At 44.1% G+C, this 27,467-nt stretch overlaps 1 protein-coding gene across 1 annotated transcript; it reads right to left on the bottom strand.

Moving 5' to 3' along the window:
- Positions 1 to 474: 474 nt before the first annotated feature.
- LOC147422010 (uncharacterized protein At1g01500-like) lies at positions 475 to 27,033 on the bottom strand. The gene is made up of 3 exons (XM_086502469.1): positions 26,894 to 27,033; positions 25,988 to 26,791; positions 475 to 821 (listed from the first exon to the last, which is right to left on the bottom strand). Exons 2-3 carry the CDS (start codon positions 26,714 to 26,716, stop codon positions 585 to 587), a joined length of 966 nt encoding a protein of 321 aa, XP_086358595.1. The 5' UTR covers positions 26,717 to 26,791; positions 26,894 to 27,033; the 3' UTR covers positions 475 to 584.
- Positions 27,034 to 27,467: the final 434 nt, after the last annotated feature.

The following is a 27,467-nucleotide window of genomic DNA, read 5'->3' as shown; positions in this document are numbered from 1 at the left end:
GCAACTACAGTAGGAGCCTCGAAAGAGGCAATGGATGGATCCCCTTACCCCCCCTCCAACCAACCATCCCTGGGATTCCTTCCAGAACGCTAAGAGGCTTGGCTAGACAACAGGCCATACCAGAGCAAAAGCACAATCAGAGAACAACAAGGCCTCACTTACAGACACGATTTGGCTCAAGTTCATCCACACACTAGAGGGCAATAGGATAGTAACCAAGGTAGCGGAAACATGATTGAGAGACATGGCCATCTCAGTTGAAGGTGGCGAAAGCCTTTCGCAATGGAGCAAGGACTTCATTGGCATTACAAAGTGCACCTGTCTGCGCCTCTGCAATATTTGACGCTTGATGTGCGAAAAGCGAAAATTATGAATGGTGAACAAGTTTGTAAGTGTGTTCGTGTATGAGAGGGAGGGGGGGGGGGGGGGGGGGGGGGGGGGGGGGGGGGGGGTGTGCACATCATCTCTCATTGGTAAGGACAAAAGTGTAATTTGTCATCTGATTATATCTTATCAAATTAAGCTTTCTTTTTAAATATACTATTACAAAGGACCCCCACATGTACATAAAACACCATACAAAACTAAAAGAGCCGTCGTCGCAAGGTTCGTGTTGTGGATTGATAAGCTCGCATCATCAATCCAACACCAATCCCTATACCAACACACATTCCCAAGCCTATTCCAACACCAACTCGTACACCAGCATTGAACCAAGTAATTTCACCTTCTTCCCCTTCCATGTAGCTATCTTGCATGTAGCCCCCCAACAGTCCTGGTTGCTTGCAATCAAGTTGTTGATAGAAAGAATGCTCCTCCACCTGTTTCCACCAGCAGAACCAAATTTTAGCTCTCTCTCTCTCTCTCTCTCTCTCTCTCTCTCTCTCTCTCTCTACCAAAGAAAGAACCTGATTTCTATTATTCAAAAGATCCCTCAGAACGCCCAGATGGTGCCGATTCTGAGGGCAAGTACATAACCATTTGCAAAGCAGGCCCGAAGGCAACAAACTGGAGGGTCATTCCTTTGAATGACACACTAGAAATATGTGTCCTCGGATGTCTCGAGCGAGAAAACCCTCTCACTTATAAATCCAATAATTCATTTAGAATTATATTTCTTTCAAATAAAGCTAATTCAGAAACATCCCTCACTTACAAGCAATTGTCCTCAATTGCAGTGGTCCAACGAACTGCCCGGGAGAAAAAACTTCATTCTTGCTCAGTATTAAGTTGAGTTGGTCCTTTCTTGAGAAAAAAGGTGAATTAAACAAAAATCCAATACTAACCTTACCGGTTCAAAACTTGACGTTGTACTCAACTCCATTAGGAGAAGTCTCAGTCTGTCCTCTAATTTCTCAAGGACATCTTTCACTCAGACTGTATTAAAGTCCCAAGAAACTCATCAGTCTTAGAGTCACGAGACAACTCGTCATTCAAGTCTTTCCAACACATCAGAAGTTCCTTATCCAAGAATCTGTTAGCTCAGTTACACCTTCTCAACCTCGAGAAGAATAAGCTTCTTAGAAATTAATCTAGGTATCTCTGCTTGCGCGTATCTCTGCTTGCGTGTAATCTTGTGCTGGTAGTCTCAAGGATATCAAACCTCTTGTATCTTCCCATAGAGGGCAAATTGCAATCGTGAATCATTCAGTTTGAGTCACAAACTGCTGACATGTCAAGCCACTAAAGAACGGAGCCAATCCGCAGATCCCAACCGAGGAGCCTAGACCTTAGAAACAGTGAAAGAAGCAGAAGAAGACGAGGTTCCCACCAACTTACAGATCCTTGCCTAGGGAGGAAGTTATTAAAGAAAGACTTTTTACCAACTTAGGGAACACTGTCCGATGGGAGCCCAAGGGACACACAACCATTTAAATAAATCAGGACCAGCATAATGTGTGGAGAACTGATGACGCAGCTGGCTGTACGGACTGCCCGAGATTACATTAACAGGCTATGCGGACGCAGCGAATTGTGTTGGGCTGCTGATGTGGCAGATGACCAGAATTCTGCTAATGGTGCTGACGTGCCAAAGTGTATGGATTTGCAGATTCTGGTACAGCTTTTAGGACTAAATGCTTTTGGACCAGATGCTTTTCATGTAACCAGTTGCTTTTGGGCCTAGGGCCTTTAAATATGACCCATGGGCTCTCACTCTGGCAGTCTATCCGCGGGAGAAGCAGAGCAGAGCCATGGGAGTTGTACCATGTTGAAGCAATATAAAGAAATAATTAAGGGGCGCCAAGGTTTGGGGCCAGTGCTCTTTGGGGTGGAGCTCCACCACTCTGTATCCCGTGTGTTGTTTATCTCTTTCAATTCAATGCTATTTGAAAAGCTTAAAGTTGTTCAGTCTGTTCTTTTCCGTTGGCACATGGTGCCTGTTCCCGTTACAGCTCGTTTGAGCACATCTTCCTTTGGCACACAAAGTCTTCCATCTCGTCAAAATCGGCTAAAGATCATCAAGAATAATCACGCCGCAAGCATCAATGACGGGCTTGCAAAATCTTAGGCAGCTAAAATACTAGCCATAGCATTCTCTGAACGTTGTTCAAACCCGGTTCACATAAAAGCAAACAATTTTGTATCTTAGAGAGAAAGTGTCACAAGTTGGTGACTTGGCGTGTCCAACTGAGGAAATGGCCGAGAGGACAAGGGGTTTAAGAACCCACAAGAACTACAGAAGTTGTGGCCGAGGGGCCTAAAGAAAAGGGGTTAGGATTTTAAAAACCTAACCCGCCAACTTCTAGAACTTTTGGAACACGGGCCAAGAGTTTGTAACAAACTTGGACACTCCAAGTCAAGATTCGGCTTACTCGCAGGAAGAGCTGGAACATAACTGTTGACCAGAAAGGGAACCCGATACTAGAAAGGACACTGAAAGAGATACTTATGTACTGACAATCTAGTTGTTTGTGATAGATAGCCAGAAATAGGAGCGAGGAACTCACATCTGTATGGATTGGGAAGCATGGAGCTGGACATCCACTCTTTTGCAGCGAGGTGAGCCATCTCCTTGCCTCTTTTGCAGGTGAAATCAAGGAAAAGATGGTGAGATCGAGAGCGACGACAGCTCAGGAATGAATCGGATATCCTTTCGATTCGAGATAAGAATGATGAATTTGAATGATTGAATGATGATGCATGTTGAATGATTCTAGTGTGCCAAGATCCCCATATGAATGAAATGACTAGATGTTGTGGTGAGCGCATCAAGAGTTCCCGTGGGATGAGATGGCTACACAGGGATCTAGGTGCATCAAGACTTTTGGACGGAGGAGATGACTAGATGATTGAAACACTATGTTCAGTATGAACTAAGTGTGTGAATGAAGAACTTTGAAATAGGAATTTTCACAGATGAATTTGATTTATGTATGACATTAATGTTCTCTAAAAGAACTTGCTAGATATGTGCTGATAACAAGTGAAATCCATGATAATGGATGACGAATTCGGAGCAATGATAGCTCCAGAATGAACCTGACAACAATATGAAACTAAGGGAACCTGCTATTTATGCACAGATAACAAGATTAAGAATGAAATGATGATGATTTTGGAGCAATGACAGCTCCCAAATGAACCTGATAACGAATCATGAATCACGATTGATGCAAAGAAAACATCTTTGCAGCAAACAAATTGGTACTATGTACGTGACATTGATACAACCTATCAACAAGTAAAACAAGCAATTCTTCGCACTCAAGAGAGCAGAAGAGAAAAGCAGACAAGCACAGAAGAAACCTCAAACTTGAAAAAGGACAATATGTCTTGCTTAAGTTTAAGAAAGCTCGATTGAAAAGCGGATTGGAAAAGGGAAAGTTGTTAAACTTTCCCATAGACAATTGATGGGACATGCTAAGCGGGGATTCGCTATGCATTCAGGTAACTTGACTTACCCACCAGATGAACCTTCAACAAGTAAGAACAGAAACAACAACAGATAGATACACGATGTCATGTGCACATCTAACCCTATGTGTACGTGGACAAGCTACTTCATGACATGGGTTCAGTTCAGTTAGCTTAGGAAGTGACCTAGCACTTTTGTGAGTCTGTTCGCACACCGTGCATGTCCAGACACTTGAGAGTAGATGCATATCCTGTGGTTGCACACAGCAGGATCATCAGATTTCCATCAGAACCCATCAGGAGCATTTTTACAATGCATAGACCTATTTTAGTCAATTTCCATTTATTATTTTCAAGTGACTTTTATTGGAAAACTGGGTAGGGCAATTTTGATAAGCAAGGACATAAGAAACCTAGCGCTAGCACTTTCTGGCATGTTCAACAGGCACCTTCTCAGCAAGATTTCCCCCCAACAGCAAACCTAGCGTTTTGCAAACAACAAGCCTAGCGTTTTTCAGCCATCATCAACAGCAAAGCCCTGGCATTTTTGCATTGTAGATCAGCCTGGCGGTAGCAGGTTCCAGCAACCAGCCTAGCGTTTTGCATTTGCAAGACAATCTGGCGACAGTAGGACAATATTCAGTCCTAGTGTTTTTGCATCAACATGACAACCTAGCGTTTTGCAGATTCTCCGCGACAAGACCATCAAAAGCACCAGCGTTTTCAGTTTTCAGCAGTCAGACACTGCAGTAGAAATCCCAAACCTCGCAAATCTGACCTTCCCGCAGCAGATCCTCGCCGCACGGTCAGATCGACCAACGTTTGCAGTTTCAGCCCGGAAAACGCAGATTTCAGCATTTGCGTTTTCAGCCCGTCGTCGTCGCATCGTCGCCATTGACATCGTCACCGACATAGAGTCAGAATTCAGCAGATAAAGATTTGCAGATTTCAGCCAATTAGCGTTTTCAGATTTCAGTCGTCCTCATCGTCCTCGACATCGTCGGCAAGTCTAAAGCATTGTAGAGATTTGTGCAATCAATAGTAGCCCGCTCTCGCCATAGAGAGTGGGGCCTTCGTAGGAGGGTTTGACAACATTCTGGTGTCGTATTTTTCTCTCTCTATCTCTTAGTCTCAACACCTTCATTCACAAGTGTTTATCCACTTTGTTTGTGATCACTTGCACTCTCTGACTAAAGGAACGGAAGGCTCTCCCTTCCTTAAGTAGAAGGAACCTTGAGCACGGTTCCGAGCACTCGTCTTGAGCAAAGTTCAACATTCACATCCGCTGCACCTTACATTAATATTAAAGCTTTGGCAGTGTTCTGTATCACTCAAGGAAAGAACCACATAATTTTTTTTGCTTGTTATGGCCACACATAACCCAAGTCGACTTGGGCGTGTCGACTCCTAATCGTGTTTTTGAAGTGACAAGAAACCTAAGAAAGAAGGGCTTGTCCAGCCTCCCCTTGTTTCTCTTTTCACTCATTGAGAGTGGACCGTGCACTTAGCGGCCGGCCAATCGACGTGAGGTGGGAAAAAGCAACCTTGGTGTGAGCGCAAGGCCGCCAAGGGGTGCGCACGCGGGAAAGAGAGGAGCTTGGGTAAGAGAAGATCCTTCTCTAACACAGATTGCAAGCTAAAGAAGAACCTCAAGACCCTCAAGAACCTCAAGAAGACTCCAGGACCTCAAGAACCTCAAGAAGACTCCAGGACCTCAAGAACTCAAGAACCCAAGAACCACAAGAACCCAAGTTCCTCATGAAGTTAAGAACCCAAGACTTCAGTGGATGGTCATCACCCGAAGCGGAATGGATACTTCGCATGGAGGTGGTGAGCATGGGAGTGGCGATGAAGAGTTTTCCCCACAAGGAGGTTTTTCCGACCCCCATCTACGCAAAGGGTTGCACTAATTCCTATGGAGGCTTTCGACAAGATGATGATGGACACAAAGTTAGAACGCGAAGCAAGAAAGGCTGAATTGGCTCGTGAACGCGAAGCAAGAAAAGCAGAACGGGATCGCGAGCACAACGAAATAATGGCAGCCATAGAGCGTGTGCGTGAGCAAGCGCGCTTGGTGGCCGAAGAAAGAATAGCAGCCCTAGAGCGTAAGCGTAAGCAAGCGCGCTTGGCGCCCGAAGACAGAAGGGTAGCCTTGGAGCGTGAGCGTGAGCAAGCGCGCTTGGCGGCCGAAGATAGACAAGCACAAAGAGACCAAAACATGCAACAGTTGGTCCTACTATTTTCTAATGTGGAGACAGAGATTGAAAAGACTCAGGAGAAGGAGACTCTCTCCGTCTTTGCTTCTCCAAAGCACGACACACGATTTGCATGATAGTGATAATGTCACGTGACACATCCAACCCTATGTGTTCGTGGACAAGCTACAACATGATCAGGGTTCAGTCAATCGAGTCAGTCTAGATTTAGAAGTGTTCTGGCACTTTTGTGAGTCTATTCGCAGACCGTGCATGCCCAGGCACTTAGTGTAGATGCATATCCTCTGGTTGCACACAGCATGATCATAAGCATTTCCATCAGAATCCTTCAAGGAAATTTTCCGGTGCATTTAGCCTATTTTACCTATTTTTGGCATTTTTCACTTATTAATTTAAGTGACTTCCCAACAAAAGTAGGTAGGGCAATTTGGGTAAGAAAATATATTAGCAAACCAATGCTAGCACTATTTGGCAGAAGAGGCAACAGGAGCCAAGCTCAGTAGGCATCTTCTCAACAGGACCTTGGTGGACTTCCTCCAAGCAAGAACCCCCATGCTAGCGTTTTATGCATCAGCCATCCTCTAGTGTTTTCCAGATCTACCCATCGCCAGCAAGTTCAAACATCAGCGTTTTGCATCAGCCTTCATCGCCATAAGAATTCACGGCTTCCCTAGCGTTTTTGAATGATCAGCCCAGCCTTGCAGATCCCAGCCTTGGCGATCCCAAGCAGTAGAAGACCCGCCAATTTCAACCTCGAAGAGTAGCAGATTCAGCCCCAGTAAGACCATCAGTTTTCAGCCTTGAAGCTCCTCAGTTTTCAGCCCTAAACCTGCAGATTTTCAGCATCAAAGACCCACAGAAAACAGCCCCAAAAACAGCGTTTTTGGCTCAGTTGCAAATTTCAGCCTGTCACAAAGTGATGACGTGGCGGACAGCAAAAACCCTAATTTCTGCCAAAAACCCTAATTTCCGAAAATCGCGGAGGCTGAAAAAAAATAATAATAATAAATAAATAAAAATGATGAGCCACGCGAATTTCGCTTTTGAAGAGAATGCTTTTTTTTAACAAAAAAACAGGAGAACTTGAGAGAGAAGAGCTTTTGAGCTCTTATGCTTTTTACTTTAAAAGCTTGTGGGGCTCTGCTTTTGGGCATCCCTTGTACCTTTAAATATGTGGAGAGGGCTTCACTTCTCAGAGCATCTGGACGCAGAGTCTGAGAGTGAAACCCTAGCCACTCTCTTGTACTTTGAACTGATTAATATAAAAAGAAATACCGAAAGGGGTGCTAGTCTTTGGGGCCAATATCTCTAGGCACGGAACTCCGCCGAGCCAGTGCAAATCTATTGTGATCTGTGAATTGTTTTGAAGTGGTTATTTGGTGCTGTCGCGATTGATTTTTGACTTGGAGTGTCCAAGTCTGTTACAGTGGTATCAGAGCACGGCCGATTTCTCTTCTACGGGAAATCCGATCCCCAATTTTTTTTTCCGCGACACCTATGGCTTCAGGCAATGATCAGTCGACTCCCTCTGCATCTGGAGATGCGGGCTGGGATCACAACGAAGATTCAAACAGAGAGTATGGCCCGCCTCGGCCTACTCAGGCGGAGCAAAGAGAGATGGAGCGTTGTCAATTGATTGGCGATGCAACAAAGATGATGCTCAATTTTGCCAAGGACCCGAAGATGGCAAAATATTTTAACCAGACCTCTTTGAAAGAGGTACAGATGAAGTGGCAAAGAACCACAACACCACTCCCGAAACCCGCTCTCAAGAAACCTTCCGCCTCCAAGAAATATACGGAGAAGGAACTGGAGAACATGGTTGATGCACGGATTGCTCAGCTTTTCGACGTGCAAAAGAAAGGCAAAAAGCACGGCAAAAAGCAGAAGAAAGGCACTAACTTCCCGGGATATTTGGGTCGTCGGTCGACATTCGACAAGGCAAAGAAACAGAAGAAGCGTGTCAAGTTTGAAGGCTTACCTAGTTCTTCTTCTTCTTCTGACAGTTCTTCTAGCTCTTCAGACTCGAGTGAAGAAGACAGAAAAAGCAAAAAGCGAAGCAAGAAACAAAGCTTCGGAAAGAGCAAGAAAAAGGCTACATCTCGCCCAGAGACTAACAGTTCTATTGAGGACTCGTGTACAGACAGCTCAGATTCCGATGACGGAAACTTTTATGCGAGCAAGAAGAATTTTTTTTACAAAGCTAACCAGTATGACTTTCTCGAAGATAAAAGCAAGAAAGTCCGAGAGTTTAAGGAAGGTGGCCACTCGATCAAGTTTGATACTTTTTCAGGATACTCAGATGCTTCGAAGGCTTTGTCTTTTATACAACAGTTTGACATCGCTTTCGCGGGAGGACGCTATTCAAAGCACTCCAAGATTCGGAGAGCTGCCTCTTACTTTAAGGGGAATGCTCGTACTTGGTGGTCCATGCTTCTTTTAAACAAGACTGCGCCAGTTAAATGGCTGAAATTTAAGAAGCTTTTTATTCCTTCTTGGTTGACGCAAGAATATGAACGAGATATACGAGCTGCTTGGAACCATCTTCGGATGACCAAGAAAGACACAATCAATGCTTATTGTGAAAGATTCTGGAGCTCTTTTCTACCCGCCTCTTCATTCAAGAAGATCTTGTTCAGAGAACAGATTGAACGGTTTACCTTGGGTCTACCTATAGAGATCCGAGATCACTGCTTGGAATAGAAGTCAGCTTCTATTTAGGAGTTGATGAGTCATGCGAAGCGGGGCTTTGCCATTCACTCTGGAAGTTTGACCTACCCCACAGATAAGGCCATGACACAACGAGCCGAACAGACTTCTGGGAATGAAAGTAGAAAGAAAAAGAGCAACCCAAAGAAAAAGGATGCACGACCCAAGCTTACTCCTGAGGAGAGAGCTCGCTTCATCAGAGAGGGGAAGTGCTTTGGATGCGGGGAACATGGACATATCTCCGCGAAGTGTCCTAAAAAGGCACAGAAAGAACAGAATGATAAAGAACGACGACAGGCTTGAGAGTTCGAGAGTAGCTGAGGAATGTGGCAGAAAAGGCAGATAGAAAAGCAGAATTGGTACCACATGGCGTGGGACCTGCACCGAATCTAATGAATGAAAGTACAAACTTTGCCGCTTTTGGGGCAAAGTGAAGGATCAGAAAGCTCTTTTGAAGGAGCCAAGGCCAACTTCTTTTCACTTGGAATTGGCGGCTCGATTTGGAATTACGCCCGACAGACTGACACCACAGGCGGAGGTAGTTCGACTGGCACCCGGATGGGATGTTGCCATTACACCGAGCATTGGCGAACTTCATTTGCAATGACAGGGGTGTTCAGGGCACGCGAGTGACGTTCTACTCAGGATCTCTTGGTACCACAAGAACTACCCCGTGGTTGACTACCGGGCCGAGAAAGCGACTTTGATAAATGAAGGGCTTAGAGATTGTACTTGATGAACTTCAGTTTCTTACTCATTCTTTTGGGAGAGAACTGAACGATGGATAAAGATTGAATATGTTTTGACCTGATCAAAAGAACGCCAGGATTTTTCTCCACACTCATGCCGATTGCTTTTCAGAGGGCCTAAAGATCAAACCATTGATCTGATACCTGGAAGCACGCCACCGAATCGGCCACCTTACAGTGTGAGCCGAGTACAGAATGAAAAGATTATGAACCCAGTGAAAGACCTCTTGGAAAAGGGTCTTGTCCAGCCTAGTACTTCACCGTATTGCTCTCCAGTGTTGGTTTTGAAGAAAGACGAATCTTGGAGAATGTGCATCGATTATAGCACTCTCAACGAAATCACCATCAAGAACAGATTTCCAATTCCTAGAATCGATGATATACTCGACAAGTTACAGGGATCCTCGTGCTTTAGCAGGATTGACTTAAAGAGTAGATATCATCAGATCAGGATAGCGCCAGGAGATGTCTACAAGACAGCTTTTCGAATGACTTTTGGGTTATTTGAGTTTTTGGTGATGCCTTTTGGCTTAACCAATGCTCCTACGACATTTAACTGGATGATGGACAAGATTTTTCGAGAATAAGCTATTTGTTGGCACTTTCTTTGACGACATCATTGTTTTCTCCAAGAATGAGACAGAACACAGAGATCATCTGCTTCATGTCTTTCAGGCATTACGAGATCACACATTAGTGATTAATGCAAAGAAAAGTGTATTTTTCCTACCAGAGATACACTTTTTGGGACACATTGTGTCAGCAGCAGGAGTGCAAATGGACCCGGCCAAGATAGAGACTATCCGTGATTGGCCCGATTTGAGGAATGTCCATGAAGTTAGAAGCTTCTTGGGACTGTGTTCGTACTACAGGCGGTTCATACGAAAGTTTGCAGAGGTTGCTTCCCCTTTGCATACCTTGACACAGATAGGAGTACCTTTTTCGTGGGGACCCACAGAGGTGACTGCCTTTCGGACATTGAAAGAGAAATTGACTACGGGACCTATTTTGACTTTGCCGGACTTGCAGAAGTCATTTGAAGTATATTGTGATGCTTGTGGTCATAGTCTGGGTACGGTCTTGATGCAAGAAGGCCATGTCATAGCTTACGAGAGCCATTTGTTCTCTACGCCGGAGATGACATCACAGATCTATGAGAAAGAGCTTTTGGCGGTTATCCATGCTCTTACTCAGTGGCGGCATTACCTACTCGGAGCGGATTTTACTGTCTTTACAGACCATCAGAGTTTGCGCTACTTCTTGTCACACAAGCAGCTTTTCGAAAAGCAGATGCGGTGGGCGAACAGCTTGACACAGTTCCACTTCCAGATTGTCCATGTGCAGGGACAGAAGAATGTGGTGGCAGATGCTTTGTCTCGGAAACCGTTGGTTCTGGCTATTTCCGCGATACATCATATGAGCTTCGAGGATATGGTCGATCAATATGCCATAGATACAGATTTTGCAGATATTTTCACACAGATACGGGATGGGGAGACAGTAGCTGGATACTCCCTTCGGGAAGGCTACTTGATGAAAAAGACTATGTTGTGCGTTACACAGCTGTTGAGGGATAAGGTTATGACTGAATGCCATTGTCCACCTTTTACGGGTCACCGCGGCATTGCTACCACCATGAAAGGGGAGTTGTGCGCAGTATGCCAGAAGGTCAAGTTTGACAGGCATAAGACACAGGGATTGTTACATCCTTTTACCCATACCCACCCGCCCCTGGGAAAGTATTGAAATGGATTTCATTTTAGATCTCCCGAGAACACAGAATGATCACGATGATTTTCCGATTACATGGCACGTCTGAGACGATTGTCTCCGACAGAGACCCCAGATTTATGAGTTTGTTTTGGAAGGCAATTTGGGAGACATTGGCACGCGGTTGCAGTTCTCGTCATCGTTCCACTTGCAGACTGACGGGCAATTTGAGATTGCAATTCAGTGGTTTTAGATTTATTGAAGTCTTGTATCTCGGTTCAGAAGACTCAATGGGAAAAGAACTTACCTTTGGTGGAATTTGCCTACAATAACACGATACACTCTTCGACGGGGAAGACGCCATGTGAGATTGTTAAAAGTGCTGCGAAGGTTCCATCCTTCCTGAGCACGAAAGATTAGATATTTGAAGCGGATGAATATTCGCGAGATTTGGATCCGGCTTTTGCCAAGGTTCACGAGACTTTGTAGGAGTCTCAAGAACGACAGAAAAAGGCAACGGATCGCCATCGTCGCGACTTGAAACTGAAGGAGGATGATTGGGTGCTCTTACTTTTGAGAAGGCACGCCTACGAAAGAAAAAGGGAAAGGAGAGGCTTTTTCCAAAGCTTAGTATGCGATACTACGGACCTTTCCAAATCAATGACAAGATAAATGATGTCTCCTTCCGATTGAAACTGCCGGATACTTAGAGGATTCACAATGCATTGTATGTGAGTCTCTTGAAACCTGTTACGGTGATGTGCCTGATGATGGGGAGCCTGATGAGCAACCCGAAGTGGAAGAAAACGAGGAGATCCTTGTTCCTGAACAGATTTTGGCACATAAGGATACGAAGAATAAGGGTAAAGTCCGAAGGCGGTTCTTGGTTAAGTTCAAGAATTATCCTGCACTTGATGCGAAGTGGATGGAGGAGGAGGACCTAGCAGATACTCTTCAGATTGTGAAACTTTACCTCAATGCTTTTGGTTTAGCATAGTCTACTCCAAATGGAACCCAGAATTCAGCTTGGCCGGAGATCTGGTGCAGTGGGATGCACAAGAGAAGAGTCACTCCACTCCTTTGTCAACAGATGCCTTGATTTTGATACTAAAGTCATTGATCTCTCTTTGAGCTTCGGGGATATTGAGAGCTGACAGTATTCTGCTGGATGACTTTATGAAATGGAATTCCTTATTATGATACTGATTTGTTCTTGACTTCTAGTGAGTACAGGAACTGAGAGCCGAAATGACTGCAGCATTTTGGTCTGATTGATCTCGAATAGACATGGTTGCAATAGGGGTTAGTCAATCGGACATCTATGAGGTCCCGATTGGACCTAGATGTGATTGCTAGCTACATTGCCGATAAATCATGGTCTAAGATCCAAATGAACGTTGAATGTCATGTGATGTCTGGTGATGTCCTGTGATGTCGTGTGATGTGACTGTCGATTTTGTACATGTGCTAGATGTGTGTTCCTAGTACGTAGGTACTAATAGTCAGTGTCTGCTAAGACGGTTTATGGCTTTTGTCAATTTTGCAGGCGTAATCGCGGTCGATTACAATGCTTTCAAGAGGGGGGTATGTTACAAAGTGATGACGTGGCAAACAACAAAAACCCTAATTTCTGCCAGAAACCCTAAAATTCCTGCAAACCCTTATTCCTGCCAGAAACCCTAATTTCTGGAAATCGCGGAGGCTGAAAAAAAAAATTTTAAAAAAATGGTAAGCGACGCGAATTTCGCTTTTGAAGAGAATGCTTTTTTTTAAACCAAAAAAAAGAGGAGAACTTGAGAGAGAAGAGCTTTTGAGCTCTTATGCTTTTGACTTTAAAAGCTTGTGGGACTCTTCTTTTGGGCATCCCTTGTACCTTAAAATATGTGGAGAGGGCTTCACTTCTCAGAGCATTTGGACGCAGAGTCTGAGAGTGAAACCCTAGCCACTCTCTTGTACTTTGAATTGATTAATGTAAAAAGAAATACCGAAAGGGGCGCCAGTCTTTGGGGCCAATATCTCTAGGCACGGAACTCCGCCGAGCCAGTGCAAATCTATTGTGATCTGTGAATTGTTTTGAAGTGGTTATTTGGTGCTGTCGCGATTGATTTTTGACTTGGAGTGTCCAAGTCTATTACACAGCCCATAGCGTTTTTGGACAACAATAGGAAGATTGCAAATTTCAGCCCTAGTGTCAGCCTCGTCATCCCCAAGTGCAATCATAAGTAGACCACTCTCGCCGACGAGTGGGGCCTTCGGAGGAGGGTTTTACAACGTCTGGTGTCGTATCTCTCTTCTATCTCTCAGTCTCATACACTTGCACGCACAGTGTCCACTCACTTTGTTCATGATCATAGCACTCTCCATTAAGAACGGAAGGCTCTCCCTTCCATAAGAACTAAGAGGAACCTTGAGCAAATATGGATCACTCATCTTGCGAAGAACAACATTCATTCTGCTGCACCTAACATTGGTATCAGAGCTTTGGCAGTGTTCTGCATCACTCAAGGAAAGAACCACAAGAATCACAAGAATTTTTTTTTGCTTGTTGCGGTCGCACGAACCCAAGTTCGCTTGGACGTGTCGATTCCTAATCGTGTTTTTGAAGAGTGATAGGAATTCCAAGAAAGAAGGGCTTGTCCAGCCTCCCCTTGTGTCTCTTTTCACTCATTGAGAGTGGACCGTGCACTTAGCGACCGGCCAATCGACGTGAGGTGGGAAAAAGCAACCTTGGTGTGAGCGCAAGGCCGCCGAGGGGTGCGCCCGCGGAAAGGAGTAGAACTCGGATGAAGAGAAGATCCTTCTCAAACGCGGTTTGCAAGCGAAAGAAAACCTCAAGAACCCAAGACTTCAATGGATGGTCATCACTCGAAGCGGAATGGATACTTCGCTTAGAGGTGATGAGCATGAGAGAGGCGAAGAAGAATTTTCCCCACCAGGAGGTTTTTCCGACCCTCCCCCTTCCACATCTACGACAAAGATTGCATTAACTCCTATGGAGGAGTTGAAGCAGATGTTTATGGAAAGGAAGTTAGAACGCGAAGCAAGAAATGCAGAAAGAAAAGCAGAAATGGATCGCAGAAATGCAGAAAGAATAGCAGAAATGAAACGCAGACACGCAAAAAGAAGAGCAGAACGAGAAGTAGCAAGGAAGCAGCCAAAGCAATACAAGAACAGAGCGACCGACAAAACAAAGAGTTCTGGAGACTCTATTCTTAAGTTCAGGCACAGATGCAAGAGATTTGGGGAAAGGCGACTCTCTCAGTCTCTTCTTCTCCAAAGCATGACACAAAGGATTTGCATGATTGTGTGAAGCATGATGATGATTTGATTGACAATGACTTGCATGATGATTTGAATGACAATGATAAGCATGATGATTTGGATGCCAATGATTTGCATAATGATTTGGATGACAATGACAAGCATGATGATTTGCATGATCAAGATGTGATTTCTCACAAGCATGATGAGTTGCATGAAAAAGATGTGATTGTTCACAAGGATGATGTGTTAGTTGATGCTTTTTCTAACGAAGCTAACCTCGTTGTATATTCGATCAATCATGAAGAATCGATCTTCGCTTTCGAGTCGAGTTCAACAGATCCCCCACAAGAAGATTCGATAGATCCCAAAGAAGCGATCTTGGCTCTCGAGCCTAGGTCCAAAGAACCCTCACAGGAAGTATTATGTGTTCTCGTGATTGATATGCACGCATTGTTCAAGTGTTTCATTCGTGATCGTTTCCTGTATTTTAGTCAACGTCTTTATGTAATCCCTTTTATTAGGCATGACATATTGTACGTTGAGCACGTTTCACTCATGGATGAGCACGAATGTATACGGATTGTTCATGAAAAGATGAAAAGTATGTATGTAAGAAAATCACATTCCATGTATCTTCCTTAGCATGACATAGTACCCGAAAGAGCCCATGAAAGTATGAGCACCAAGCATAGGCATTTCCGTTGTAAATTGCCACAGTTGATTGCTCTAGATCATAAGAGAGATTCGATCTCATTGTTTGCATGTGTGTGGTGAACGGTTTGGCACTCCGTCTCTCTCCTCATCTACATTGCATGCACAATCTTTGAGGAAGACAAGATTTTTTCCACTCACTTTACATGGAATAGGTATGTTCATGGTTTTGTGTTGAAAATGGATTCAGGAATTTTCAGCCATGGAGATTCTTGAAGAAGAAGGAAGCATGACTCTCGACGAAGTTGAAGCATTGAAGGAGCCACAGAAGACTTTGTATCGCTTTCAATGTGGCCCAAAGAAGCAAGCATTGCAGACCTTTATGAAGTTCAAGTACCGCACGATCCACACATCAGAGTGGGCCGGCGAAGAGTCCCTTCCAGGATTTCGGATGCTATTGGCGATCTCCCTCGACGCCATACAGTTCGGTACCAATACCTCACTTTGAAAAGGAGGGGATGTCACGTGACACATCCAACCCTATGTGTTCGTGGACAAGCTACAGCATGATCAGGGTTCAGTCAGTCCAGTCAATCTAGATTTAGAAGTGTTCTGGCACTTTTGTGAGTCTATTCGCAGACCGTGCATGCCCAGGCACTTAGTGTAGATACATATCCTCTGGTTGCACACAGCATGATCATAAGCATTCCCATCAGAATCCTTCAAGGGAATTTTCCGGTGCATTTAGCCTATTTTACCTATTTTTGGCATTTTTCACTTATTAATTTAAGTGACTTCCCAACAAAAGTAGGTAGGGCAATTTGGGTAAGAAAATATATTAGCAAACCAATGCTAGCACTATTTGGCAGAAGAGGCAACAGGAGCCAAGCTCAGTAGGCATCTTCTCAACAGGACCTTGGTGGACTTCCTCCAAGCAAGAACCCCCATGCTAGCGTTTTATGCATCAGCCATCCTCTAGCGTTTTCCACATCTACCCATCGCCAGCAAGTTCAGACATCAGCGTTTTGCATCAGCCTTCATCGCCAGAAGAATTCACAGCTTCCCTAGCGTTTTTGCGGATCCAACCTCCCTAGCGTTTTTGAATGATCAGCCCAGCCTTGCAAATCCCAGCCTTGGCGATCCCAAGCAGTAGAAGACCCGCCAGTTTCAACCTCGAAGAGTAGCAGATTCAGCCCCGGTAAGACCATCAGTTTTCAGCCTTGAAGCTCCTCAGTTTTCAGCCCTAAACCTGCAGATTTTCAGCATCAAAGACCCACAAAAAACAGCCCCAAACACAGAGTTTTTGTCTCAGTCGCAGATGTCAGCCCATAGCGTTTTTGGACAGCAATAGGAAGATTGCAGATTTCAACCCTAGTGTCAGCCTCGTCATCCCCGTCGTCGTCGTCAACATAGCCTAGACTTGCATCAGTCCCATGCATTCCATTCGTACCAGATTGTGCAATCATAAGTAGACCACTCTCGCCGACAAGAGTGGGGCCTTCGGAGGAGGGTTTTACAACGTCTCTGGTGTCGTATCTCTCCTCTCTATCTCTCAATCTCATACACTTGCACGCACAATGTCCACTCACTTTGTTCGTGATCATAGCACTCTCCATTAAGAACGGAAGGCTCTCCCTTCCATAAGAGCTAAAAGGAACCTTGAGCAAATATGGATCACTCATCTTGAGAAAGAACAACATTCATTCCGCTACACCTTATAATAAACCTGATGAATTGCATGATCAGGATAAGCATGATGATTTGCATGATCAAGATGTGATTATTCACGAGCATGATGATTTGCATGATAAAGATGTGATTGTTCACAAGGATGATGGTTTAGTTGATACTTTGTCTAGTGAAGCTAACATCATTGCAGATTCGATAGATCACGACGAACCGATCTTGGCTCTCGAGTCGACTTCTAAAGAACCCCCATAGGAAGTATTATGTGTTCAAATGATTGGTCAGCACACATTGTTCGAGTGTTTCATTCGTGATGCTTTCCTGTATTTTAGTCAACGTCCTTATGTGATCCCTTTTTATAGGCATGCCACGATATACACGATTCACTCATGAATGAGCACGGATGTATGCGGATTATACATGAAAAGATGAAATGTTTGCACCAAAGGAATTCACATTCCATGTCTCTTCCTTGGCATGACACAGTATCCAAAAGAGCACAAGAAGGATTGAGCATCAAGCATCAGCATTTCCATTGTGTTTTGCCATAGTTGATTAATTTAGATCAAAAAGTCAAGATTCGACCCCATTGTTTGCGTGTGTTTGATGAACTCTACATGTTCATCTGCAGTGCATGCACAGTTTTTAAAGAAGACTAGAATTTTTCCAGTCACTTTATATGGAATGGGTATATTCATGTTTTTGTGTTGTAAGTGGTTTCAGGAATTTTCATCCTCGGAGATTCTTGAAGAAGGTAAGACGCATGACTATAGACGAAGTTAAAGCATTGAAGGAGCCACAAATGACTGTCACTTTCGGCGCGGCCCAAAGAAGCAAGCATTGCAAACCTTTATGAAGTTCAAGTATCGCATGACCCACGCTTCAAAGTGGGCCGGCGAAGAGTCCTTTCCAGGATTCTAAACGATGTTGGCGATCTCCCTCGACGCCATACAGTTCGGTATCAGTACCTCACTTTGAAAAGGATGGGATGTCACGTGCACATCTAACCCTATGTGTACGTGGACAAGCTACTTCATGACACGGGTTCAATTCACTTAGCTTAGGAAGTGATCTGGCACCTTTGTGAGTCTGTTCGCAAACCGTGCATGTCCAGACACTTAGAGTAGATGCATATCCTATGGTTGCACACAGCATGATCATCAGATTTCCATTAGAACCCATCAGGAGCATTTTTACAGTGCATAGACCTATTTTTCCTATTTTAGCCAATTTTCACTTATTATTTTCAAGTGACTTTTGTTGGGAAACTGGGTAGGGCAATTTTGATAAGCAAGTACATAAGAAACCTAGCGCTAGCACTTTCTGGCAGAAGAGGCAGCAGGAACACCTTGTTCAACAGGCACCTTCTCAGCAAGATTTCCCCCCAACAGCAAACCTAGCGTTTTGCCAACAGCAGGCCTAGCGTTTTTCAGCCATCATCAACAGCAAAGCCCTGGCGTTTTTGCATTGTAGATCAGCCCGGCAATAGTAGGTTCTAGCAACCAGCCTAGCGTTTTGCATTTGCAAGACAATCTGGCGATAGCAAGACAACATTCAACCCTACCGTTTTTGCATCAGCATGACAGCCTAGCGTTTTGAAGATTCTCCGCGACAAGACCATCAAAAGCACCAGCGTTTTCAGTTCAGCAGTCACACACCGCAGTAGAAGTCCCAAACCTCGCAGATCTGACCTTCCCGCAACAGATCCTCGCCGCACGGTCGGATCGACCAACGTTTGCAGTTTCAGCCTAGAAAACGCAGATTTCAGCATCTGCGTTTTCAGTGCGTCGCCATCGACATCGTCCGCGACGTCGAGTCAGAATTCAACAGCTAAGGATTTGCAGATTTCAGCCATTAGCGTTTTCAGATTTCAGTCCTCTCGTCGTCGTCCTCATCATCGTCGACATCGTCGGCAAGTCCAAAGCATTGTAGAGATTTGTGCAATCAATAGTAGACCGCTCTCGCCATAGAGAGTGGGGCCTTCGGAAGAGGGTTTGACAACATTCTGGTGTCGTATTCTTCTCTCTCTATCTCTAGTCTCAACACCTTCATTCACAAGTGTTTATCCACTTTGTTTGTGATCACTTGCACTCTCTCACTAAAGGAACGGAAGGCTCTCCCTTCCGTAAGTAAAAGGAACCTTGAGCACAATTCGGAGCACTCATCTTGAGCAAAGTTCAACATTCACTTCCACTGCACCTTACACACGATCTCGACTGACAGAAGAACAGAGAGAGAACTTGATCTCGACTGACAGAAGACCAGAAAGATGAATATTTCAAAGCAGGAAAGTGTTTTGAATGTGGAGAACAAGGACATATCGCCGCACGGTGCCCCAACAAAGCACAAGAATAAGGATGACTGACAGAATGGAAATACAACGGGACGAGGAGATACTCGTTCCAAAACAGATTGTAGATAGAACATTATGGATGAATTAGCATTATTTTGCTATATGAATTTATAAAATAAGACTTTTCGGAAGAAGATTTTGCATTTTTGGATGAAACCAATGTTGTATAATAGAACCTATTATTTGTGAGCATATAGCACGATTATGAATGAGATGATGATAATGGATTTGGAGTAATGATAGCTCCCGGATGAACCTGAATTGAAAAAGAGCGAGAAGATACTTGTTCACGAACAGATACTGGCTTTCCAAGACGGGAAAGAGAAAACGACAACGATGGTTCTTAGTTAAGAAACATCCGGCATTAAATGCGAATTTGATGGAGGAGGAGAACCTAGCAAATACTCCTCAGATTTGGATATGGCTATTCCAAGAGTTCCCAAAGATCAAAGGGTTGAATCTGGTGTAGGCGGGACTGCACAAGAGGGGAGTTACTCCACTCCTTTGTCACAGATTACTTGGATGGAATAAAGTCACTAATTTCCCTTTGGGTGACGGGCTCACAGTATTCTCCTAAATGACTTTATGAAAGAAGTACTTCGTCATGAGATACCGAAAAAGATTACTCGCACACGATAATGCTTGAGTGGAATGATCGACCAAATGACTGCAGCATTTCGGACTCAGAATCCATGGAAGTGATCGTGATATGGGATTAGTTAATCAACATCAATGAGGTCCGGCACTGATCTAGAGGCGATTGCTAAAGACATCGCCAGGAACCACGGTCCTAGATTCTATGTGATGTTATCTGACTGTGATCTGAATGTGATGTGATGTGACTGTCGTCTTTGTAGAAGTGTTGGATTTGGGTCGTCTAGTGCGTTGGTACTTAGAGTCGATGTCTATTGAATTGGTTTATGGCCTTTGTCTGTTTTGCAGGCGTAATCGAGGGCGATTACAATTCTTTCAAGAGGGTGATATGTCACAAAATGGTGGCGTATCATGATCAGGCAGTACGAACACTAGCAGACTGCTGACGTGGCAAGCCGTACAAACGTTGACGTGGTAGGAAGTACGGACGCTAACGTGGCACGCAGTGTGGATGCTGACGTGGCACGCAGTACGGATCTCTGTATTTCACATTGACTGATGACAAGGCTGTTGTACAGATTTTCGCAAATTGCACTGATGCTTTTTGCTGGCAAATTTTTAACCAATTGGCTTTTGGGACTCTTTTGCTTTTGAGTTTAATCTTTGGGGCTCTTTTTTTGGCAACCCTTGTAAGAATATAAGGACCCTAGGGGCCTCACTTCTCAGTGCATCTGGACGCATAATCTGAGAGCAGAGGACCCCTACGGGAGTTGTACTTTGCTCAAGATTTAATATAATAAATCTTAAGCAAAGTATGTTTTGGGATGCCAGGTTTTGGGGCCAATACCTTTGGGCACAGAACTACGCCGGGCCGTGTCGTCTCGAATTGAGATTTAAAGTTGTGAAGTATTTTTAGTGAATCTCTCTCTCAGGTCGCAACACATTCTAGACTTAGGGTGCCAAGTCTGTTATAGTGTGTATATTCCATTTACGCAATCAAAAGCAAATACCACAATGGCAACGGTGTGGGGGGCCCTTGAGAGGGTTGGTTGGGACCCCATCTCTCTCTCTCTCTCTCTCTCTCTCTCTCTCTCTCTCTCTCTCTCTCAAGGAAATAAAAGGAACCATCATTCTTACTAAGAAGCAATCATTAACGCCAAGAGAAAAGTAAAGATTTGTGGAAGTGTAAAACCTAGATCTTCACCATTTCAATTCCGCTGCACATGACACAACACCTTTCGCTAGCTGTGCAAGCGAGATAGGGGTGTGCAGGAAGGTCAACAAGGGTAGCTAGGCAAGGCAGGGGCAAGCGAGGCAGACGCGGGCACGGCGGGGAATGCGAGGGCAGGCGGTGCATGCGCAAGCTGGTTGGGCATGGCGGGGGCTGTTAAAGTTATAGCATCTCAAGTGAATAGCCCAATGTGATCCCAATATTTATTTTGGCTTTACGTATTCATATACTTATTTTGTCAAAGTCCTCAGGAGGGCAATTTGCTGAAGGGGGGTACCTAAGGCCCCCAGAGCTAGTATATAAGGAGCACCCAAGCCCCCATTGTATAATCACTATTGTACGAACGGCTAGATTTACGCTAGCATGCTGACGTGGCAATTATACGGATTTCCAGATTTTGTGTCGGCAGCTTTTTAGCGCTAGCCTTTGGACCCGTTGCTTTTGAGTTTGATGCTTTTCATGTAAACTGCTTTTAGATCACCTAGGGCCTTTAAATATGAATTGTGGGCTCTCACTCTGACACTCTACCGCATGCAAGTGTTGTACAATTTTGGAGCAATATAAAGAAATACCGAAAAGGGGGCTATCGTTTGGAGCTAGTGCTCTCTTTGGGTGGAACTCTGCCACTCTCCGTTTCATCATTCATGTACAGTGTTTCTCTTTCACTTCAGTTGTTTTGAAGCATCTAAAGTCTGTTCAATCTATTCTTTTCCATTGGCAAGTGGTGCCCTCATAGTGGGGACGGGGCTCATATGGATTTTGTGTAAAAAAGAGGGCGGGATGGCAAGTGGGGACGAAAAAGTAGGGACGGGAAGCCCAAAAATGGGTCTCCTGTGACTATGGGTGCCCTCCCATTTACAAAAAAAACTGAATAACCACAAGAGCCACTAGAGATGAAAAAGACAATAGGACATCCGCAATGGCAAGAGCTCCACGTAGGACAAATGCCCGCCAATTCGTATCATCTGATTGCAAAAAAGACAATAAATAAACACAAGGGAGAGAGTTGTCAATAAGAAGATGATGATGAAACAATTCACCAAGAGACTGCTAATCCAGGGATCCAAGGCTGATCCTGAATTGCCACCGACTGTTGGTCCTCATGCTCTCTCTCTCTCTATCCAAGTGCTCTTTGACCTCCTCTTGATCCTGATCAAGTAACCTCTCCTTTAGAGGTATGTTTGGGGGCTATTCTGCTTTCTCCAGCCTCCATCTCACTACCCGTCTGTAAACAAAGATAGGCCGTGTCTATCCCTGTCTACCTGCCTGTCTCTATCTCTATCTTTATGTCTGATCAACATTGAGCTATTGCTAAGCACTTTGCTGCTCCACACTCTTGACCCCTCTGATCTCCATCGTGTTGTGACGCAGGTCCTATTGCTACATAGAACTCTGCTCACTGTTGGGCCTATTGTGGTTGTGCGGATCGTCCTATCCTACAACCAACCTATCTTTGTTGTTGCCCTCTAGGGCAATCCCTCACCAGATGCCCCATCTCATCACATGTAAGGCATTGGTTCGGTATTTCCCACTCAAAAGTGATTGTCACCAAGTGTACTTTTCTTGTTGCCTTCTCTAAATATGTACTGCATATTTTATTTATTTTATTTTTACTTGTTTTCCCCGGGACCCTTGAAAAGGTGCAAGTGGACATTGCATGGCCAATGTGAAATGGTTGCGGTCGAACACGTTTCTCACATCGGGAATCTAGGTCGGTCAGTCTAAGACTGGTCAGTCCAATTAGCACTAAATACTGACGAGTATGGAAGCCTGTGTGCGCTAGATGGAATTTGGGCCACTCGGGAAGTCACAACTTTATAAGTTGGTGGGTACTAGGAAATTAAACCAAAGGGAGTCAAATGGACACATGGCACTAGGGGAGCTACATGCAGGCCAACACACACGTTCCAAAAGCCTCATCCAAGAGGGGGCGCCCAAAATTGAAGTGGAGGCTGATTTTTGAAGCATTGTGACCTACAGTGTGTGTGAGTAGTGGGCGCAGGTAATCACAGCTTTAATGGAAAGCTTGCCTTTGCCATTGCTCTATGTAGCGCGATGATTTGCTCTTGCGCATCTCTCCAAGGTGGAAAGGTACGGAGTGTACGGTACGTAATTAGTACGTAAGGTATGTACTTCTGTACGGATCGGCCTTTAAGGTACATGACCAGTACGTAACATTTGTAACAACAAAAAGAATAGTGACTTTAGCCTTTTTCAGCTTATACATACAAGGAACTACATAGAGTCTAGACATAGATACTACTTCAAACATCCATTAGATACTACTTCAATGTCCATTAGATACTGCTTCAAATGTTATCCGTACTTAAAAGTTAACTCTTAGAATACATCACTTAGTCAAATTTCAATAGCACTAAACATGAGTCACGGTTGCGAAAAGTTAAAACTTAAAACTTCAACATACCATGATACCGGAATCAAAATACATAAAACATCAAGAGTCAAGATTGAGAACTGATTATCAATGCTCATACAAAGATGGATACATCATGCTATAGTGACCAGTCTAGACTCTACCATCAAAAAGACAGAAAAATGGGAATACACTATATATTACAATAAACTTTAGTCCATTGCCCAATGGCAAGATTCCCCTAAAAAAACAATAAAACAAAAAAAACAAATTTAAATTTGTGGAGATTATTATAAATAATAATTTTTTTATTTTTATTTTTTTTAAAACGTACACTATCTATCCGTACGTACGGATGCAACCTTGCATCTCTCTCTCTCCCCTTTACACATATGGTAATGCCCCACTAGTTGGGCTACTCAGATGATTATGTACGGTTATAAGGGTTTTATGTGCGTTTCACAAGGCAAGAGCCTTTTGAACAAGAATCTGATTAGCTAATTGCTAATTCTCCACACGTACGCACAGTTCCATCACGAAAGATTGCGAATTTGGAGAGTTTTCTCATGTGAGAACTCGTCCAAATTACGAGGGAACTGTCCCATTGCGTGCGGGAACCCTAGGGACACGCGTAGGCGTGTTCGCTCCGCTAAAAATGATCCAAAACAGAGAATTACAGCCTGCTGTGTTTTTCTGCAGGTTTAGGGTTTCGCACCTAGACTGCAAGAGAACGCCAGGGGCGCCTCGAGAAGGCCTTGGGATGCGTGTACAGGGCTTTGGGCACCTAGCAAGGGCAAAACAGGGAATTACAGCATGAGGGAATCCGTCCTAGGCAGATACTTTTGACCTACACGGGATTCGGCATTGTTATGCTACCAAAATTGGGTCAAAAACCTGCAATGTTAGCCCTCACCAGGTTTGGACAGCTTTGTGAGAGTATGATTTAAGTGTTCGATCGTCCATTTTAAATTGAATAAAGAAATACGACAGGGGCACCAGTCTTTGGGGCCAACAAGGGGTGTCGGTCTTCGTGTGCGCAGTGACACTCTAGTCGCTGGATGCATCTGGATTCTGTGTTCTCTTTTCTTCTCAGTGTTCTATGTAAAGTTGACAACTAATTGAATTAGTAGCACCCTCTACGATGTAGAGGCCGGTTATAGTGATGGTATCTAAAAACCTTGTGGAAGGGGTGGTAGCCACCTTTATAGATGGCATAGATGTATGGCTTTATATTGAATGCATAAATGGTATACCATAAATAGAATCCATCTCCCACAACATGCCTGGCAACCAAAACTGTGCACGTAGCTCTACACAAGCAATGTTTAAAGGACACCTCAAGACTTGGCATCTATCATCAGAAACAGCTAAAGTAAAATCCTCGTACCACATAGGCAAAAAAATCAATATGTTCCTGAAAGCGAGGGGAGTGTGGCTAACGACCCTAGAGGCATGCTCCTGTGATGAGAAAATAGCAACAAAAGTATCCCTGCCCAAGAAGCTGGCGTCCTTCACCGCGCCTTGCAGTTGAGCCACTCCCACATGTTGACCCGAGTGTAGCACCACCCGACCAAACAGCCGCTGACACCTCTAACAGAGAGAACCTCAATACGATCACCTGTCTTGTGCTCCAAATCCTCTGAAATGACAAATGATGGTGCCATAAATACTCAAGAGAGTAGAGTCTATCCAAAAAATGCGAAGGCCTAATCATGCCCAAACATAATTGAAACTCACTTACAAAGCGACTTACAAGCCTAGTCCTTATGGTGCATTGTCATTAGGAAAGTCTTAAAGTGTGGCTAGTGATTAGTTTTTTTTTCTTGACTATCGAAGTATTCATGATCTCAAATAGATCGTCCACCTCATGAACTTATTTGACAATGCAACTACAAAGAAAACTATAATATTGGAGGATATTGCCTTTTAGAGGACAAATATCAAAATGTATCCTTGAGGGGAGTGTCAATGTTTTTATGAATGAGGCAGATACTATTAGCATAGCACAGGCTTGCAGATGGATACAGGACCCTGTGCTTGATTTATAGCCTAAGCACCAACAACCTATAGCTAGACGTATTGAACCAAAGTCAGCTGCAGCTATACACCTACTTCTAATAAAAAAATTCTACATCAGTTTAATTATTGAACCAGCAACCTATATACTTCGGGTTTCCGTTAAAACCCCAAAGTCAGCCACATCCACCTCCAATGAGCATCATAAAGTCACTAACTTGAAAAGACTACCAGCTTACAGATTGAATACAGGACCCTGTCCTTGATTTATAGCCTAAACACCATGTCCACTTCAAGGAGCCTCTAGCTAGACGTATTGAACCAAATTCAGCTGCAGCTATACTCCTGCTTCTTATCAAGCACATAGTTACATCAATTTAACCAGCAATCTATGTATTTCAGATTTCTGTTTTAACCCCAAAGTCAGCCACAGCAGCATACCCACCTCCAATGGGCGTCATTATATTTTACTTACTTAAATAGACTGCCCTGCCAACTTACATTTCAGAGTGGTCACAGGAGGCAGCAACAGAGCACATGTTGCTACACATTATTCTTGACAAATAAAACAAACTGTACCTGACTTGCGATGTCAGCTGCGGTAGAACTGCTATTTGATCTCTCCACTTCCTCGACCTCAGGTATGGAATCCAAGGTGTTTCTCCGACCTAATTTCCGCCGCACCACGAGCTCAACTGTCTGAGTCAAAACAACCGGAGCCCCACAATAACGTCCAGCGACATAGACCTCCATCGAAGGTACAGCCAAACTCACATTCATTGGGTCCACTCGTCTCTTCAAGAAAATGCATGATGCTGATGAGATGGCACACTTACACTCCATAACCCACTCTGCTTTGTACCTTTTGTTAAGGGTACCAACAGCACCAATCCTGCCAATACCTTGTCCATCTAGCCATACCTCTGTATTTTCCATAGCTCCACAAATAAGGGTTTCTTCTTTATGACAAACTTCAAAGGACAATGAACCTGTGGTGCGAAGTCTATCCGTTCCAACATAGGTAACCTCAGAAGATTCTCTGTCGACTCTGTCCCTGCGAAGAGTGGAGATGGGCTCCTCTGAGGCAGGAACTTTGCATCCGTTGATTTCAAAGGTGCAGGCAATAGGCCTGGGACCAAATTTAATTGTCAGAGTGTCCGGTGCATCATCAAGTGAGCAGCAGCTCAGCCTCACATAAAAGACCCGAACATCCAACCATGAAAGCGGGGGAAGCGACAACCCTAGGCCAAGAAAATCAGGTTCCATATTTTTTGTGACGAAGTGTGGCATCGCAGCCAGGTTTTCCATGAAGTGCGAACCCTAGAGATCACCACAAATCCATTGTCCCGATGCATGTAGTATTCCAAGAGGAGGGCAAAACCTCTACACACAGAGATAGAATCAAACCAACGCCGATAGAGGTAGACTAGATGCAGCCATGGCGATAATTGGAAGCGATTCTGCAAAGAGAAGTGGTAAACCTACCTGCTGCAGCAACACTTAGTTTTGGGCGATGGCGATCTTTGGTAATGTTGCAGACGACAAACATATTCCGCGATGACTTGGAAGAGGATTTAATACGTTAAGTGTGAATTGGCCCTTATAGGATCTCTCGCTTCCTTATCCACAGCCACATAGCTTTGACAAATGCTCTCCTAAGTATGTGTCAAATTGTGAATTTCCATGGGCCATAGGCAACCACGAGAGAAAAGAGCCAAATCACACACCCTCACAACCACGAGAGAAAAGAGCCAAATAGCACACCTCACAACCAATAGAGAGGATATTCTAGTAAGGTACGAATCAGCGTTCATAAAAACTGGCATGTCGTGTCTTTTTCATCGGCTAAAGTCACAAAATTCCTACTAGTTTTCAAGGTTGTCTAAATAACCTACAAATTTTCATGTGTTTTTTCATTTATAATGACAAATCGTCCATTTTTTACACAAGGTCATAAAAAATTTTGAGGGGTCCTTTCTCTTAGTGGTTGGAGAAAACGTTTTTGTGCAAATATGTGTCATATCTATGACATAATGAGATCATAGGTGTTTTCTAAACA

The sequence above is a fragment of the Adiantum capillus-veneris genome, chromosome 27, assembly GCF_014529385.1.
Source record: "Adiantum capillus-veneris isolate H3 chromosome 27, ASM1452938v2, whole genome shotgun sequence".
In the NCBI taxonomy this organism is placed as follows: Eukaryota; Viridiplantae; Streptophyta; class Polypodiopsida; order Polypodiales; family Pteridaceae; genus Adiantum; species Adiantum capillus-veneris.
Note: the sequence above shows the minus strand (reverse complement) of the source record. Positions and strands in the feature narration are given on the sequence as shown.

What these genes read in the sequence shown, in the direction of transcription:
- LOC147422010 (XM_086502469.1), bottom strand. Translation starts at nt 26,716, where the DNA reads ATGGAAAACCTGGCTGCGATGCCACACTTCGTCACAAAAAATATGGAA. An exon ending in CAGCTGACATCGCAAGTCAG is followed by an intron (nt 822 to 25,987) that starts GTACAGTTTGTT and finishes TGGTGGAAACAG; the next exon opens with GTGGAGGAGCATTCTTTCTA.